At 47.4% G+C, this 18,374-nt stretch overlaps 1 protein-coding gene across 4 annotated transcripts in view; it reads left to right on the top strand.

Moving 5' to 3' along the window:
* The first annotated feature begins 5,374 nt into the window (after positions 1-5,374).
* LOC147123048 (coiled-coil domain-containing protein 158-like) overlaps positions 5,375-18,374 on the top strand; it is a 249,213-nt gene continuing 236,213 nt past the window's right edge. The window contains exon 1 of one of the 4 annotated variants that reach the window (XM_085964371.1): positions 5,375-6,080. In XM_085964371.1, the coding sequence (XP_085820497.1) occupies positions 5,957-6,080 (124 nt within the window). In that variant the 5' untranslated portion in view covers positions 5,375-5,956. The remainder of the gene's footprint in view (positions 6,081-18,374) is intronic. The other 3 variants (XM_085964379.1, XM_085964352.1, XM_085964360.1) reach the window with 3 other exon arrangements.

Raw genomic sequence — 18,374 nt, 5'->3', positions numbered from 1 at the left:
CCAAATCATCCTGGAGTTTCTCGGCATCCTCCTCACAGCACACATGCCCACCCAGCTTTGCGTCATCTGCAAATTTGAAGATATTACATCTAGTTCCCTTGTCTAGATCATTAATATATATTGTGAATAGCTGGGGTCCAAGGACTGATCCCTGCGGTACCCCACTAGTCACTGCCTGCCACTCGGAAAAAGACCCGTTTATTCCAACTCTTTGCTTTCTGTCTGCCAACCATAATCATAATCATAATCATAATCAACTTTATTGTCATTGTTAGTGCACAAGTGCAGTACAACGAAATGTAGGCTTGCGGCTCCCGAGAGTGTACATTTAGATTAAGACATTTAAACATTCAACATACATTTGGCTTGTGATACATTAACATAAACATAACCATAATAAAGTGCATTGGCAGATGTGCAGGCTTTAGAGTTTATTTGTGGAGTTCAGTAGGATGACAGCCCTGGGAAAGAAGCTGTTCCTAAATCTGGTCGTACGGGTGCGAATGCATCTGTAGCGTCTCCCAGATGGCAGGAGGGTGAACAGACTGTGGCTGGGGTGGGTAGGGTCTTTGATGATGGACCGTGACCTCCGTAAACAGCGTTTCTGGTATATGTGCTCTATGGTCGGTAGCCGGGTGCCGGTAATGCGTTGGGCAGTTTTGACTACCCGCTGCAGGGCTTTCCGGTCATAGTAGCTACAGCTGCCATACCATACTGTGATACAGTTCATCAGGATGCTCTCTATTGTGCAGTGGTAAAAATTAGAGGATCAGGGGTGACAGGTTACATCCCTTCAGCCTCCTTAGGAAATATAGGCGCTGCTGGGCCTTCTTCACCAGAGAGGAGGTATTGAGGGACCAGGAGAGGTCTTCCGTGATGTGGACTCCGAGGAACTTAAAGCTGTCCACCCTTTCCACCACAGCCCCATTGATGTGGATGGAGGTGTGACTTCCGCCTTTAGACTTCCTGAAGTCCACAATGATTTCTTTGGTTTTCTTGATGTTAAGGGCCAGGTTGTTATCGGCGCACCACTTCACGAGATGCTGGACCTCCTCCCTGTAGGCTGACTCATCGTTGTTGGTGATCTGGCCTACTACCGTGGTATCATCTGCAAACTTGATGATGGTGTTGGAACCATGAACAGCCACACAGTCGTGGGTGAAGAGGGAGTAGAGGAGGGGGCTCAGCACACATCCTTGTGGGGCCCCCGTGTTCAGGGTCGGGGGGGGGAGGTGTGGTTACCTAATTTGACAGACTGGGGTCTGTTTGTTAGGAAGTCCAGGGTCCAGTTGCAGAGGGAAGTGTTCAGGCCAAGAGTGTGGAGTTTGGTGGCCAGCTTGTTGGGGACGATAGTGTTGAATGCTGAGCTGTAGTCTATGAACAGCATTCTGATGTAGGTCTCTTTACCATCTAAGTGATTCAGTGCAGAGTGTAGAGCAGTTGTGATTGCATCCTCCGTTGATCTGTTTGCACGATAGGCAAACTGGTGTTGGTCAAGAGAGGTGGGAACACTGGCTTTGATGTGAGCCAGGACCAGTCTCTCGAAACACTTCATTATGATGGGTGTGAGTGCGACAGGTCGATAGTCGTTCAGGCACGTCACAGCTGTTTGTTTTGGCACAGGAATAATGGTAGCGGTCTTGAAGCATGTAGGGACTACTGCCTGGGCCAATGACAGATTGAAGATGGCGGTGAAGACATCAGCCAGCTGATCAGCACATTCCTTGAGTACCCGTCCAGGGATGCTATCTGGTCCAGCAGCCTTTCGTGTGTTCACTCCACGTAGAACACCCCTTACGTCGGAGGTCGACAGAGTGAGCACCTGGTCTTCCAGGGTGGCAAGGCTTGGTAGCCAGCTCCCTGTTGTCCCTGTCGAAGCGAGCGTAGAAGTTGTTAAGCTCCTCCAGAAGGGAGGCATTGCTAACCGGGGGGCTGGTGTTTTTGCTCTTGTAGTCAGTGATGGACTGGATGCCTTGCCACATGCGCCGGGGGTCTGAGTTGTTGTGGAAATGATCCTCTATCCGCAGTGTCTGTTTCCTTTTGGCAGTCCTGATACCCTTTTTTAGGTTGGTCCTAGCTGCACTGTAAGCCGCCGCGTCGCCAGATTTAAATGCTGCGTCGCGTGCTTTCAACAGCGAGCGGACCTCTCCGTTCATCCAGGGTTTCTGGTTGGCGTATGTCCTGATATTTTTATGGGTCGTGACGACCTCGACGCAACTGTTAATGTAGAATAGCACTGTGGATGCGTATTCCTCGATGTCATTATGGGCAAACATGCCCCAATCAGTGCGTTCGAAGCAATCCTGAAGCTCCGAGACTGCCCCCTCTGGCCATACTTTCACTGATCTCACTGATGTTCTCACTCTTTTGATGAGCGGTTTGTATGCCAGGGCTAGAAACAGGGAGAGGTGGTCAGACTTCCTAAGGTGGGGGCAGGGAATGGCCTTATAAGCATCTACAATGCTCGTGTAGACTTGATCCAGTGTGTTCTCCCCTCTTGTGGGGCAGGAAACAATCTGGTGGAATTTCGGTAGTACAGTTTTTAGGTTTATGTGATTGAAGTCCCCCGTGACGATAAAAGCTCCGTCTGGGTGCGGAGTTTGTTGTTCGCTGATGGCCCTGTAGAGGTCCTTCAGTGTTAGTTTGGCATTAGCGTGTGGTGGGATGTAGACCGCAGTGATGATAACAGCCGTGAATTCCCGAGGCAAGTAGAAGGGTCTGCACCTTACCATGAGGAATTCCAAATCAGCCGAACAGGATCTATCGCTTATGTCCGTGTTAGTGCACCAGGCATTGTTAGTGTAAATGCACAAACCGCCTCCCTTGCTCTAACCAGTTCTCTATCCAAGTCAATACCTTGCCACCAATCCCGTGTGCCTTAACTTTACACGCTTATCTCTTATGCGGGACCTTATCAAAAGCCTTCTGAAAGTCCAAATACACCACATCCACTGGTTCTCCCTTATCTATTTTACCAGTTGCATCCTCAAAAAATCTAGTAGATTGGTCAAGCACGATTTACCTTTTGTAAATCCATGTTGACTTTGTCCGATCCTGTCACTGTTTTCCAAGTGCTCTGCTATTACATCTTTTATAATGGACTCTATCATTTTCCCCACTACCGATGTCAGGCTTACCGGTCTCTAATTCCCCGTTTTCTCTCTACCACCTTTTTTGAATAATGGGGTAACATTAGCTACCCTCCAATCCATGGGTATTGTTCCAGATTCCATCGAATGTTGGAAGATGATCAGCAATGCATCTACAATTTCTAGGGCCACTTCCTTAAGTACCCTAGGATGTAGATTATCAGGCCCTGGGGATTTATCGGCCTTCAGTCCCATCAATTTCCCTAACACCATTTCACTACAAATACTGATTTCTTTCAGTTCCTCCCTTTCATCAGACCCTATGTTCCCCGACATCTCTGGGAGGTTATTTGTGTCCTCCTTTGTGAAGACAGAACCAAAATATGTATTTAGTTGGTCTGCCATTTCTTTGTTCCCCATTATAAATTCCCCTGATTCTGACTGCAAGGGACCTACGCTTGACTTCACCAATGTTTTTCTCTTCACATATCTATAAAAGCTTTTACAGTCAGTTTTTATGTTCCCTGAAAGCTTACTCTCATATTCAATTTTCCCCTTCTTAATTAATCCCTTTGTCATCCTTTGCTGAATCCTAAACTGCTCCCAATCCTCAGGTTTACTGCTTTTTCTGGCCAATTTATATGTCCTCTCCTTGGATCTTATGCTATCCCTAATTTCCCTTGTTAGCCACGGTTGAGTCACCTTTTTTGTTTTATTTTTATGCCAAACTGGGATGAACAAATTCTGTAGTTCATCCATGCGGTCTTTGAATGTTTGCCATTGCCTATCCACCATCAACCCTTTGAGTGACATTCCCCAATCAATCCTACCCAACTCGCGCCTCAGACCTTCGTAGTTTCCTTTATTTAAATTCAGGACCCTAGTCTCTGAGTCAACTACTTCATTCTCCATTGTAATGAAGAATTCTATCATATTATGATCGCTCCGACCCAAGGGGCCTCATACAACAAGATTGCTAATTAATCCTTTCTCGTTACATAACACCCAGTCTAAGATGGCCTGATCTCTGGTTGGTTCCTCGACATATTGGTCCAGGATACCATCCCGTAAACACTCCAGGAATTCATCCTCCACAGTATTGTTACTAATTTGGTTAGCCCAATCTATATGTAGATTAAAGTCACCCATGATGACTGCTGTGCCCTTATTGCACGCTTCTCTAATTTCCCTTTTAATGCCATCCCCAACCTCTGCTTTACTGTTTGGAGGTCTATATACCACTCCCACTAATTCCCAATCAAATCATATTTGTTTACCTCTATTTGCGCAGCTAATTCATCCACCTTATTACGAATGCTCCTTGCATTAAGACACAAGGCCTTCAGGCTTGTTTTTTTAACGCTCTTAGACCTATTCTAATTATTATTTACTGTGGCCATGTTTGATTTAAACCGTTGATTTCTCTGACTGCCACTTTTGTTTTTCTCCTTCCTATCTTTTGCTTTTATCCTTGTTTCCCTTTCCTCTGTCCCCCTGCTCAGGTTCCCAACCCCCTGCCATTTTAGTTTAAACCCTCCCCAGAGCACTAGCAAACACTCCCCCTAGGACATCGGTCCCAGCCCTGCCCAGGTGCAAACCGTCCGGTTTGAACTGGTCCCACCTCTCCCAGGAACATGAATCCCTCCCCGTTGCACCATTCCTCTAGCCACGTATTCATCTGAAATATCCTTCTATTTCTACTCTGACAAGCACGTGGCACTGGTAGCAATCCTGAGATTACTACCTTTGAGGTCCTATTTTCTGTTGTTATTTCGGATTTCCAGCATCCGCAGTATTTTGCTATCGTAATAGAATATGCTCTCATTTTTAAAAATTAATTTATTGCCCATCCCTAGTTGCCTTTGAGAAGGTGGGAGTGAGCTGCCTGCTTGAACCGCTGGGGGCGGGGAGGAGAGGGAGAACCTGGTGCAGGTGTAAAGTGGGTGGGGTGGAAGAACGTGATCCAGGCCGAAGAGGGCGGCAGAATGTGATCTATCTTCCCATCTGGATCACCTTCTCGGTCTCATCTCCCCCTCCTTTAGACCTGGATCACACCCTTCTCCGAGCTCCTCTCTCCCCCCACTTCTTGGATTCCCTATCCTCCGCACACAACAGAGGAAAGCGAGCAGGTGCTGGCCGCAGCTGGCACAGCACAATTTGGCACTGCACATGCGCGGCCGCATCGAGTGCGCACGCGCCGTACCAAAGGGGCGCGTGCGCAGTGGGATCCACGACGCTGAGCGAATAATGACTCCACATTCGGTCATCTCGTTGTAATCAAACTACAAGCCCCGGCATGCCTTCCTTTGAGCAAGCGCTCGAGTGGATGATGGGAATGACGCAGGTGCCTTCTGTTTGAAAGGGCCGGCGGAGAATGGCCCGGGAATCCTCACAGGGTTCGTTTGTGACCTCAGAGCCGATCCGAATTGGAACGGCGTTTGTTAGGAGCCCTGGATCCCGACGAGCACGTCTCGGCGTTCTGTCGGTACTTTTTGCGCGGAGTCGCGTGTAGTCGGTTCCCGGGGACTGAGCGGCGGCCGCACTTTGCAACAACACACAGCGGGAGCCGCTTATTGATCGGCGAAAGTGCAGGAAAAGGCTTCCGCAGTAACCAGGGCGACAGGTGTCGCTTCACCGAACCGCTCCGACACCAATGTGCGCGGCGGGCAGGAAAAAAATAGTGAATAGTTATATTTTTATTAGCTTATTTTTGGAATATATTTATTTTTTAGGTTAACTTTAAAAAAAAATCACATTTAACGCCCGTATATTTATTTATAATGTATCTGTTTATTTTTAAGTAAACAAACGTTAACGTCCAAAGGTGTGTTTTTTAAAAACATCGTTCGCGTTTTAAAGCTTTAAATATGTCCAACATTTTTGAAACTGAATCCAAGTGGAAGACAGCGACGAGTTGCAGCTTTGCGAAAGGTGGATTATTGACAAACGGATGGCCCCTCGATGTTTCAGAACTTTCCCGATCTCTAGACCGTGAGTGTCTTGGTGAACCTCTTGAGGCAAACTTTTTTAATGTTTGAATTCATGCGGTGTAATGCAGACAGAGGTGAACTGTGGATGTGTAACCCGAGAAGACGGTCCTGGACTGTAAATGTTGCTGTGAATGAGGGTCTGATTAAAGTTGAACAATACCAAGGCGGGAGCGGGAGGGAAGCACTTTTTAATAACAATAGAAAACAATGGAAAAACTCAGCAGGCCAGGCAACATCCGTGGATAGAAATTAGAGTTGACGTTTCGGGTCGAAACCCTTTTTCAAAACTGGAAAGGAAATAAAATAGATCGAAGGCAGGGCTGCGATAGAACAAAAAAAAGAGACATTAAGAGGTATTCAAAACCAGACGAGATGGTAATAGGACAAGTGGAGACAAAAGACGGCTGAGATTAGGTGTGAAGTGTACTGGCAGGATGAGACAGAGCTGCCATGTGCGAGAGAGAAAAAAAAGGAAGGGGGGGTAAGGGAAAACCCAAAACAAAGGGGTGGAAAAAAATATAAGTAAAAATGTAATAGGGGCCGAGGTTATGATCTGAAATTGTTGAACTCGATATTGAGTCCGGAAGGCTGCAAAGTGCCTAATCGGAAGATGAGGTGCTGTTCCTCGAGTTTACGTTGAGCATCCGTGGAACAATGCAAGAGGACGTTGAGCATCCGTGGAACAATGCAAGAGGCCAAGGACGGTGAGGTCCGAGTGGGAATGGAGCGGTGAATTAAAATGACAGGTGACCGGAAGCTCGGGGTCACCCTTACGGATTGAACGGAGGTGTTCTGCAAAGCGGTCACCCAATCTGTGTTTGGTCTCCCCAATGTAGAGGAGACCGCATCGTGAGCAGCGAATACAGTATACTAGATTGCAAGAAGTACAAGTAAATCGCTGTTTCTCCTGGAAGGGGTGTTTGGGGCCCTGGACAGTGGGAAGGGGGGAGGTATAGGGGCAGGTGTTACATCTCCTGCGCTTGCACGGGAAGGTGCCAGGTGAAGGGGAAGGGCTGTTGGGGGTGATAGAGGAGTGGACTAGGGTGTCTCGGAGGGAGTGGTCTCTACGGAATGCTGAAAGGGGAGGGGAAGATGCGTTTGGTGGTGGGATCACTTTGGAGGTAGCGGAAATGGCGGAGGATGATCCGTTGAATGTGGAGGCTGGTGGGGAGAAAGGTGAGGACAAGTGGAACCCTATCGTGGTTCCGGGAGGGAGGGGCAGGGGTGAGGGCAGAAGTGCGGGAGATAGAACGGACACGGTCGAGGGCCGTGTCAACCACGTTAGAGGGGAATCCTTGGTTGCGGAAAAAGGAAGACATGTCGGAAGCACTGGTGTGGAAGGTGGCATCGTTGGAGCAGATGCGGCGGAGACGGAGAAACTGGGAGAATGGAACAGAGTCCTTACAGGAGGCGGGGTGGGAGGAAGTGTAGTCCAGGTAGCTGTGGGAGTCAGTGGGCCTGTAGTGAATATTGGTCGATAACCTATCCCCAGAGACGGAGACGGAGAAGTCAGGGAAGGGAAGAGTCAGAGATGGACCATGTGAAGGTGAGGGAAGGGTGGAAATTGGAGGCAAAGTGAATGAAATTGTCTAGTTCGGGGCAAGAGCAGGAAACGGCACCGATACAGTCATCAATGTATCGGAAAAAGAGGTGAGGGAGGGGACCCGAGTAGGACTGGAACAAAGAGTGTTCCACATATCCCATGAAAAGGCAGGCATAGCTAGGACCCATGCGGGTACCCATGGCAACACCTTTGATTTGGAGGAAATGAGTGGAGTTAAAGGAGAAGTTGTTCAATGTGAGAACAAGTTCAGCCAAGCTGAGGAGGGTGGTGATGGATGGGGACTGGTCGGGCCTCTGTTCAAGGAAGAAGCGGAGCGCCCTCAGGCCATCCTGGTAGGGGATGGAGGTGTAGAGGGATTGTACGTCCATGGTGAAAAGGAAGCGGTTGGGGCCAGGAAAGTGGAAACTGTTAAAATGGCGGAGGGCGTCCGAAGAGTCGCGGATGTAGGTGGGAAGAGACTGGACAAGGGGAGAAAAGATAGAGTCAAGATAGGAAGAGATAAGTTCTGTGGGGCAAGAACAGGCTGAAACGATGGGTCTACCAGGGCAGTCCTGTTTGTGGATCTTGGGAAGGAGGTAGAAGCGGGCTGTGCGGGGTTGGGGAACTATGAGGTTGGTGGCCGCGGGGGGAAGATCTCCAGAGGAGATGAGGTCAGTGACAGTCTTGGAAACGGTGGCTTGATGTTCGGTAGTGGGGTAATGGTCCAGGTGGAGGTAGGAGGAGGTGTCGGAGAGTTGGCGTTCAGCTTCCGCTAGGTAGAGGTCAGTTCGCCAAACAACAACAGCACCACCCTTGTCAGCGGGTTTAATGACAATGTCAGGGTTGGATCTAAGAGAATGGAGTGCTGCAAGTTCAGAGGGAGGTAGGTTGGAGTGAGTGAGGGGAGCAGAGAAATGGAGACGGCCGATGTCACGGCGGCAGTTAGCGATGAAAAGATCTAGAGAGGTTAAAAGGCCAGGGGGAGGGGTCCAGGTAGAACGGGAATTCTGCAAGCGGGAGAAAGGGTCAGTTGTGTGGGGGGAAGACTCCTGGCCAAAGAAGTGGGCACAGAGACGAAGGCGGCGGAAAAAGAGCTCAACATCGTGCTGAGCTCGAAATTCATTGAGGTGGGGGCGTAAGGGGATGTAGCTCAGGCCTTTGCTGAGGACTGATCGTTCGGGGTCAGAGAGTGGAAGGTCAGAGGGGATGGTGAAAACGCGGCGGGGGGTGAGATTGGAAGAAGGGGGGTCAGAGGAAAGTGAAGGGGAAGAAGGTTCCGGAGGGGCGTTGGTGTCCAAGAGTTGATGAAGCTTGCGGTCCTTGACATCGGAAAGGAAGAAAAAAAGTTTTTTGTTGAAGCGTCGGATGAGTCGAAGGATGAAATGGAACTGTGGACCCGGACAGCTTTGAGATAGAGTGCGCCGGTGTTGCTGAAGAGAGAGGTCGAGAGTGGTCATGTGGCGCCGCATGGCGTTGAGCTTGGATCTCAGGATGCGGCGAGAGCAGTAGTTCGAGGAACGATGAATATCTTGCAGATATTTGTAATCCAGGGTGGATCCTGTTGTGTCTGTGTGTTGATAGAGACGCTGAAGACAAGAGTTGGTTTCATAGGTGTTTACTAAACAAAGTCTGGAGGGGAACTAACGGATACAACACAATATACAGGCTTATATAGCCCGAGTGGCCATTACCGGAATTACAGTACACATGGGGCTCTTAAAGGCACATACACTACAATTCCTCCCCTTTTAGCTAACCAGTACATAATATTTTAAGTAATTATTAATTACATGTTATAAGAAAAATAATATACACATTGCTGCAGTTAATTAATTATAAGTCAGTCTCTCTGGAGGCTTCCTGACTCGGTCTGGATAACGCCTCGGTGGTGGTGTAGTTTCTGGTGGTGTAGTAGGTTCTTTTGGCAAGGCTGATTCGGCTTGAATGCCAGTGTCGGGTTCATCGGGTTCCAGTATCACCGGATCGGAGGTAGATATGGGTATCTCTACTTCATCGTTAGGCGTATAGAGTTGTGGTGTAGGTTGTCCCTTTTCGGATGACTCTATGATTTGGTCAGCATGGCGCCTTATTATGCTTTCTCCGATGTCCACGGTATACATCAGCGGTCCTAGTCGTGTGCAGATAGTTCCAGGCTGCCATTTCTCAGTACGGTAGTCCCGGGCCAAAACTTGTTGACCTATCTGGAAGGTTCTAGTTGGCCTTTCATTCATGCCTTGAAATTGCCGGTTCTCCACGTCCCTTCTGATGTTGGGCTTGATCAAATCCAGCCGGCATCTTAGGTTTCTATTGAAGAACATCATGGCGGGAGTTTGGTTTGTAACCATATGTGTTGCATTCCTGTATGCGAACAAGAAGTTATCCACCTTGTGCTGAAGTTTTATGTCTTCATTACCCATGGCCTTTATGGCCTTCTTGAAGGTCTGGACAAACCTTTCAGCCAATCCATTGGTGGCGGGATGGTATGGGGCGGACGTGTAGTGCTTAACTCCATTGTTTTTTAAGAATTTCCTGAATTCTTCGGACACAAATTGCGGTCCATTATCAGAACAGATCTGTTCCGGCAGCCCATTCCTGGCAAATATGGTCCTTAATACTGTGATGGTTTTTTCCGTGGTGGTGGAGGACATCTTTATTACCTCCGGCCACTTGGAGTGTGCATCAACCGCGATTAAGAACATTGAGTCCATAAATGGACCAGCAAAGTTGATGTGTACCCTTTGCCAGGGAGATGAGGGCCACTCCCATGGATGTAGAGGGGCTTGGGGTGGAGCATTTTGGACCTTCTGGCATCCTAGGCAGCTCTTGGTCAATTCTTCTATGTCTCCATCGATACCTGGCCACCATACAAACGCTCTGGCTAGGTTCTTCATTTTCACTCCACCCAGATGCCCCTCGTGAAGCTCCTTTAGCACTTTATCCTGGAGTTTGGGTGGAATCACCACTCTGGATCCACACATCAAGGTTCCTCGGCATACTGACAGCTGTTCTCTTCTTTGCGAGAATGCTGGCAACAGTGGTTCGCCATGCGCTGGCCATCCCTTCACCGTTAAATCGTAGACTCGTGAGAGAGTCGGGTCATTTCTCGTTTCCTTTTCAATGGCAGAATTTGTTACTGGTAGACATTCCACTATGGTTGAGTGGAACATCTCCACTGGGTCTACTGTAGGTGCCTCTTCTACCGTTGGCAATGGTAGGCGCGATAAACCGTCAGCATTCCCATGCTGTTTTGATCCTTTGTATTCTATGTTGTATTGGTGTGCCCCTAGAAAAAGGGACCACCTCTGTAGCCTTTGCGCTGTCATAATGGGAACACCCTTTTTAGGGTTGAATATGGAGATGAGGGGTTGATGGTCAGTCAACAAGGTAAATTTTTGTCCGTGTAGGTAATGTTTGAATTTCTTCACTCCCCATACCAGGCTGAGTACTTCCCTGTCGATTTGGGCATAGTTACGCTCAGCTGAGTTCAATGAGCGTGACGTAAAAGCTATCGGCCGTTCCGAGCCATCAGGGAATTTATGCGATAATACTGCTCCTATGCCGTAAAGGGATGCATCGCACGCCAGTCTGATTGGCAGTGATGGGTTGTAATGAGCCAAAACTTCTTTGGATGTGATTAAGTCTTTGCATTTATGGAAGACACGTTTACAGTCTTCGCTCCATTTCCAATTTACTCCTGTTTGTAGCAGTTCATTAAGAGGGTGTAGAAGAGTTGATAAGTTCGGTAAAAATTTATGATAGTAATTTATTAATCCCAGAAACGACCTTAATTGTGAAACATTTTCAGGTGCTGGGGCTTTTATGACTGCTTCAATTTTTCAGGTGACTTATGCAACCCTTCCTTATTAATTATGTGGCCACAATATGATATTTGATTTTGGAAAAATTCGCACTTGGGGCGATTTGCTCGTAGGCCCCGTTCTCTCAGCCTAGTGAGCACTTGCTCCAAATTGGCAAGGTGCTCGTTGTCATTTTCTCCTGTTACAAGGATGTCGTCTAGGTAGCATTGAGTCCCTGGAATCCCTTGGAGGACTTGCTCCATAGCTCTTTGCCAGATAGCTGGAGCGGATGCTACTCCGAAAACCAGTCGATTATACTGGTACAGACCTTTGTGTGTATTTATCGTGAGATTTTTTAGAGGCTTCTTCAACCTCCATCTGTAGATATGCCTGTGCCAAGTCAATTTTGGTGAAACGTTTCCCTCCGGATAGTGAGGCGAAAATATCTTCTATCCTCGGAAGAGGATACTGTACCGTGTGAAGGACCGGGTTTACCGTCACCTTGAAGTCTCCACAGATGCGAATTTTTCTCTGTTCTTCAGATTTATCATTATTCAATGCTTTCTTCATGACTGGAACGATGGGTGTTGCCCACTCGCTCCAATTTATTTTGGATAATACGCCTGCATTTTCCAAATTCTCCAGCTCTCAACTGCTGGACGAATTGCGTATGGCACCGGTCTTGCTTTAAAAAACTTGGGAATTGCTGCATCTTCCACTTTTATTGAGGCGGTGATGTCTTTCAAGGTTCCTAGTTTCTCTTGAAACACTTCTTTGGCGTTGGCCAAGATGTCTTTTAATCGTTCAGGTATGACGTCATCATCGTTTTTTTTCTTACTGGTCACCGTCAGTGCCTGAATGGAGTGCCAGTCTAAACGTATTTTCCTGATCCACGTCCCAACAGCGGTGGGCCACCATCTTGTAGAATGTATAAATACAACTTTTGTATTTCCTTGCCGTTGTATACAACAAGCACCCTTATTTTTCCTTTAGGGTATACTTTCTGCCCCGTATATGTTTTCAAGATAATGGATGTGTCTTTTAAAGGTATATGCGGAAATAGCCGCTCGTAATCCCGACGATTTATGACTGTCAGAGCTGATCCTGTATCTAGCTCCATTTTAACTGGGGACCCTGCTATCGTGAGGGTAACCCAAATGGTCTGGTAATCATCTTTGGCAAGTACATTATGTAATTTGAGACAGCTTAGTCTCTTGTTTTCAGAGTCGCTATCGCTCTTCTGGTCTTCGGAGCTACTGTCCGTCATCATTTGTACCTTTCTGTACTTTTCTTTCTTGATTTTTTTTTTTCCTGTCTGTGGATTTATTTTGTCCAGATCGGCATACCCGTGCAATGTGTCCAATCTTTCTGCATTGCCTGCATGCTTTGTCCTTGAACCAGCAGTCCCTCTGGTCATGGGTGGATCTGCCGCAGCGATAACATCTCTCTCAACCCTGTGTCATTTCATGGGTGCCGAAGTCCTGTGTCTTTTGTTGTATCTCTGCAGCTCCTCTTGCGGCTGCTTCGTATGATACAGCCATACTGAAAGCCTTGTCCAGTGTTAAATCTTTTTCAGAAAGCAGCCTTTTCTGTGTTCCTTCACTTAAGAGACCGCAGACGAATTTGTCTCGAAGATAATCTGCTAGTCCTGCCCCGAATTGGCAGTGTTTTGATAGCTTTCTTAATTCAGTGAGGTAATCAGCGTTACCTTCATTCTTGTGTTGATTTCTCTTGAAGAATTTGAATCGTTCCGCTATCAGCAGCGGTGTTGGGTTTAAGTGCTCCTGTAGGGTATCAACAATTTCTTTAAAATTCTTGTCCTTTGGTTTGGCTGGAGTGATTAAATTTCGTAACAGCCCGTATGTCTTTGCGCCCATTAGATTTAGCAGTACTGAAGCTTTTTTTTCATCTTCTATTCCATTTGCAGTGCAATATACCTCCACTCTTTCCACATATGTGGTCCAATCCTCTATCTCGTTATCAAAAGCCTCAATATTGCCAGACTTGGGCATCTTAGAAAAGATACGGCGCTTCCCGCGCTTTCCCGCCGCTGCTGCCGATGACAACGCTGTTTCCCGCAGTTTCCGTTCATTTATTTATTTATTTATTTACAGTTGGAGACTCGTTCCCGCCGGACTTTCTCTCTAGGTCTGAACGCCGACCTGCTTGCAGCGCCGGCCGTCTCCCGAGTGCTCCCTCCCCGTCTGTTACTGCTTGCCTCCGCTTTCGCTGCTTGGCCCAGCTGTAGAGCCAGCCGCTGGAGCCCCAGCCTGACGCCCAGGAAGGATTAGCGCAGTACCTGCCACCGGCTTGGCCAGCTGGTGAAACCACAGCTTCTTTCACTTTCTTGATTCTTCTGGACGCCAGAGGAATCGATGTCCTTGAGGTGCTGCCGAATTGCAGGTAAGTCCGTTTCCACTTCGTCACCACTGTTGTGTCTGTGTGTTGATAGAGACACTGAAGACAAGAGTTGGTTTCATATGTGTTTACTAAACAAAGTCTGGAGGGGAACTAACAGATACAACACAATATACAGGCTTATATAGCCCGAGTGGCCATTACCGGCATTACAGTACACATGGGGCTCTTAAAGGCACATACACTACAGATCCGAAACACAAAGGGTGGAAGTTTAGTTGGAATCCACGTGGAATAAGTCGGAACCGGAGACAGTTGCTGAGGAAAATGATGAGGCTGTGAAACCGAGTCTTGGCAGATACCTGATCAAGCACGAGAAGGGAAACTGAAAGTAATGAAGATGAACAAGGTCCTATTACCATCTCGTCTGGTTTTGAATACCTCTTAATGTTTCTTTTACTTCTTTTGTTCTATCGCAGCCCTGCCTTCGATCTATTTTATTTCCTTTCCAGTTTTGAAAAAGGGTTTCGACCCGAAACGTCAACTCTAATTTCTCTCCACGGATGTTGCCTGGCCTGCTGAGTTTTTCCAGCATTTTCTGTTGTTATTTCAGATTTCCAGCATCTGCAGTATTTTGCTAAAGCACTTTTTAATCTTGAGTTGGGCCTCAGTTCTACAAGCGCTTTTGCTCCCATGGAAAGTGGTTTTGGGTGCACTTCAATGAAAAAGTGGTGGTATAGCCTAAGCGATAATTGAGGGTACTAAAGGCGTGAGTAATGAGTCTAGTACGGGTTTATGTTTGCACTGAGTGCACGTTAACTCCAGCTTTAGTTTCTCACCACCTCCCAACAAATGTTGGAAACAAAGTTATTGCCAATATATGGTGTAATAAGAAAATTTACCAGAAAAAGTCATTTGTTTCATCAAGTGTTTTCCTGCCAACAATCCTATCCAATGTGTCCGAAGACTCCAACCTGCTTTCTCCCCTTTAAAAACATCATATGCAAATAGCTTTATCACCTCTTTCCAGCTCTTCAATACCATTACTGCTGCAGTGCTCTTTGACTGCCTATTGGGTATCACATCCTGGAAGAGTCAGAAGGTTCTTCAGTTCAGTATCAGTGATACTTCTGACTTAGCCCATCGCTACTGAAGGGGGTTCACATTCACACATATACCTAAAAACTAAAGACCATTTCAGGTGTCTTTTACATGCTGGGAAAGCTTGTCTGGTTCTAAAAATACAAACAAATGGTTCTGAAATGTTAGGTGTTAGAATGCCTGCAATGAAGTTTGGAGCCGAGTGGTCTTGGTGATCATCGGTGATCAGGTTATTGGTGAGTAAGTGCCACTTGATAGCACTGTTAACTAGTCCTTTCATCACTTTGGAGTCGGCTGATAGGGCTGACTGTAATGGAAGCTGAATGCATTATGGAGGAGCAGAGGCATCCACTACTTGAGCAGAGGGGAGAGGTAGCACTACTCAGAGGAGAAACATAGAAGATAGGAGCAGGAGTAAGCCATTCGGCCCCTCGAGTCTGCTCCGCCATTCAATGCGATCATGGCTGATCATCCAAATTCAGTACTCTGTCCTTGCTTTCTCCCCATATCCCTTGATCCCTTTAGCCTTAAGAAATATATCCAACTCCTTCTTGAATATATTGAATGACTTGGCTTCGCTGGAACAATTTAAGAGGCCGAGGACAGAGAGGTCAGTGTGGGAGTGGTGTGGAGAATTAAAGTGACAAGTGACCGGAAGTTTGGGGTCACGCTTATGGACTGAACAGAGGTGTTCCGCAAAGCGGTCACCTAATCTGCGTTTGGTCTCCCCAGTGTAGAGGAAACCGCATCGTGAGCAGCGAGTACAGTATACTAAATTGTAAGAAGTACAAGTAAATCACTGTTTCACCTGGAAGGAGTGTTTGGGGCCCTGGACAGTGGGAAGGGAGGAGGTAAAATAGCAGGTGTTGCATCTCCTGCGTTTGCATGGAAAGGTGCCTTGGGAAGGGGATGGAGTTTTGGGGGTGATTGAGGAGTGGATCAGGGTGCCATAGAGTGAGTGGTCCCTTCGGAATGCTGGAAGGGGAGTGGAAGATGTGTTTGGTGGTGCGATCACGCTGGAGATGGCGGAGGATGATCTGTTGAATGTGGAGGCTGGTGGGGTGAAAGGTGAGGACAAGGGGAACCCTATCGTGGTTCTGGGAGGGAGGGGAAAGGGTGAGAGTAGAAGTGCGGGAAATAGAACGGACACGGTCGAGAGCCATGTCAACCACGGTAGAGGGAAATCCTCGGTTGAGGAAAAAGGAAGACATGTCAGAAGCACTGGTGTGGAAGGTGGCATCGTCGGAGCAGATGCGACGGAGTTGAAGAAAGTGGGAGAATGGAATAGAGTCCTTGCAGGAAGCGGGGTGGGAGGAAGTGTAGTCCAGGTAGCTGTAGGCGTCAGTGGGCTTATAGTGGATGTTTGTCGACAGCCTATCCCCAGAAATGGAGACAGAAGCCGAGGAAGGGAAGGGAAGAGTCGAAGATGGACCATTTGTAGGTGAGGGAAGGGTGGAAATTGGAAGCAACATGAATGAAATTTTCTAGTTCAGGGCGAGACCAGGAAACGGAATCGATACAGTCAATGTACCAGAAAAAGAGGTGAGGATGGGGACCTGTGTACGACTGGATCAAAGAATGTTCCACATATCCTACGAAAGGGCAGGCATAGCTAGGACCCATGCCGGTTCGCATAGCAGCGCCTTTAATTTGGAGGAAGTGAATGGAGTCAAAGGAGAAGTTGTTCAATGTGAGAATAAGTTCAGCCAGGCGGAGGAGGGTGGTGGTGGATGGGGACTAGTTGGGCCTCTGTTCAAGGAAGAAGTGGAGCGCCCTCAAGCCATCCTGGTGGGGGATGGTGCAGAGTGATTGGACGTCCATAGTAAAAAGGAGATGGTTGGGGCCAGGAAACTGGAAACTGTTAAAGTGACAGAGGGCGTCGGAAGAGTCGCGGATGTAGGTGGGAAGAGACTGGACAAGGAGAAAAAATAGAGTCAAGATAGGAAGAGATAAGTTCTGTGGGGCAAGAACAGGCTGAAACGATGGGTCTACCAGGGCAGTCTTATTTGTGGATCTTGGGAAGGAGGTAGAAGCGGGCTGTGCGGGGTTGGGGGACTGAGGTTGGTGGCCGCGGGGGGAAGGTCTCCAGTGGAGATGAAGTCAGTGACGGTCTTGGAAATGATGGCTTGATGTTCGGTAGTGGGGGTCATGGGCCAGGCTGGGAGGTAGGAGGAGGTGTCAGAGGGTTGGATGACCCCACTACCAAACCAGTGAATAGTTACATAATGGACTATGCATTAGGATATCTGGATGCATTTGCACTAACTTCATTGAAAGGAGTATTTGGCAAAATCCAGCTATTAATGTTTTCACACATTGGATAGAATTTCTTCTGGAAAATCAATCGAGGTACAAACATTACATTCCAGTTAGTCATGCACTCAAATATGCTGAGTCAAACCCTTGTGACTGGAATCGAAAATTATATGTACCCTGTACAAAGTGGCTGGTGCCACCCTTTTGAGTCGTTTGCATACTGAATCGACAGACTATTGATCAAAGTGACTCGTCAGGGAAGACTGAAATTTGGTGGAGTGTGTCTCAGATTGAGCGATGTCTTGACCACATCAGTAGAATGTGCAAAGTTGCCAGAAATTCTGCTAAGATCATAACCTGAAGACCTGCAAGTGCCAAATGACTCAAAGTGCTGGTTATACTGTTGGTAAAGCAACATAAACCAAACGCAGATTGGTTGACCGCTTTGCGGAACACCTCCGTTCAGTCCGTAAGGGTGACCCCGAGCTTCCGGTCGCCTGTCATTTTAATTCACCGCTCCATTCCCACTCGGACCTCACCATCCTTGGCCTCTTGCATTGTTCCACGGAAGCTCAACGTAAACTCGAGGAACAGCAACTCATCTTCCGACTGGGCACTTTGCAGCCTTCCGGACTCAATATCGAGTTCAACAATTTCAGATCATAACCTCAGCCCCTATTACTTTTTTACTTATAATTTTTTCCACCCCTTTGTTTTGGGTCCTCCTTTCCCCCCCCCCTTTCCTTTTGTTTCTCTCTCTCACCTGGCAGCTGTCTCTTACCTGCCAGTACACTTCACACCTAATCTCAGCTGCCTTTTGTCTCCACGGGCCTATCACCATCTCGCCTGGCTTCGAATACCTTTTATTGTCTCTTTTGTTCGATCGCAGCCCTGCCTTCGATCTATTTTCCTTTCTTTCCAGTTTTGAAGAAGGGTTTCGACCCAAAACGTCAACTCTAATTTCTCTCCACGGATGTTGCCTGACCACCTGAGTTTTTCCAGCATTTTCTGTTGTTATTTTGGATTTCCAGCATCCGCAGTATTTTGCTATCATAAACTATAGGCCCGCTGGAAGGTCTTTTTTTTAAGAAGGTGGAAAGGCAAATACAATGATGAGTTATATAGTTGAGGTACTACTTTGGTGACATCTACATAAGGTTTAGTACATTAAAAAGTTAAAATTATATGTAGACTATGAAGAGATGTCCTTGTGTGTGCTGTCTTCCCAAGAGGAGGGGGT

This window comes from Somniosus microcephalus, chromosome 2 (assembly GCF_052327205.1).
Source record: "Somniosus microcephalus isolate GS21.2 chromosome 2, FLI_Smic_1.0, whole genome shotgun sequence".
NCBI classification, from domain to species: Eukaryota; Metazoa; Chordata; class Chondrichthyes; order Squaliformes; family Somniosidae; genus Somniosus; species Somniosus microcephalus.
The sequence above is the reverse complement of the archived record's forward strand: the minus strand, read 5'-3'. Positions and strand labels throughout refer to the sequence as shown.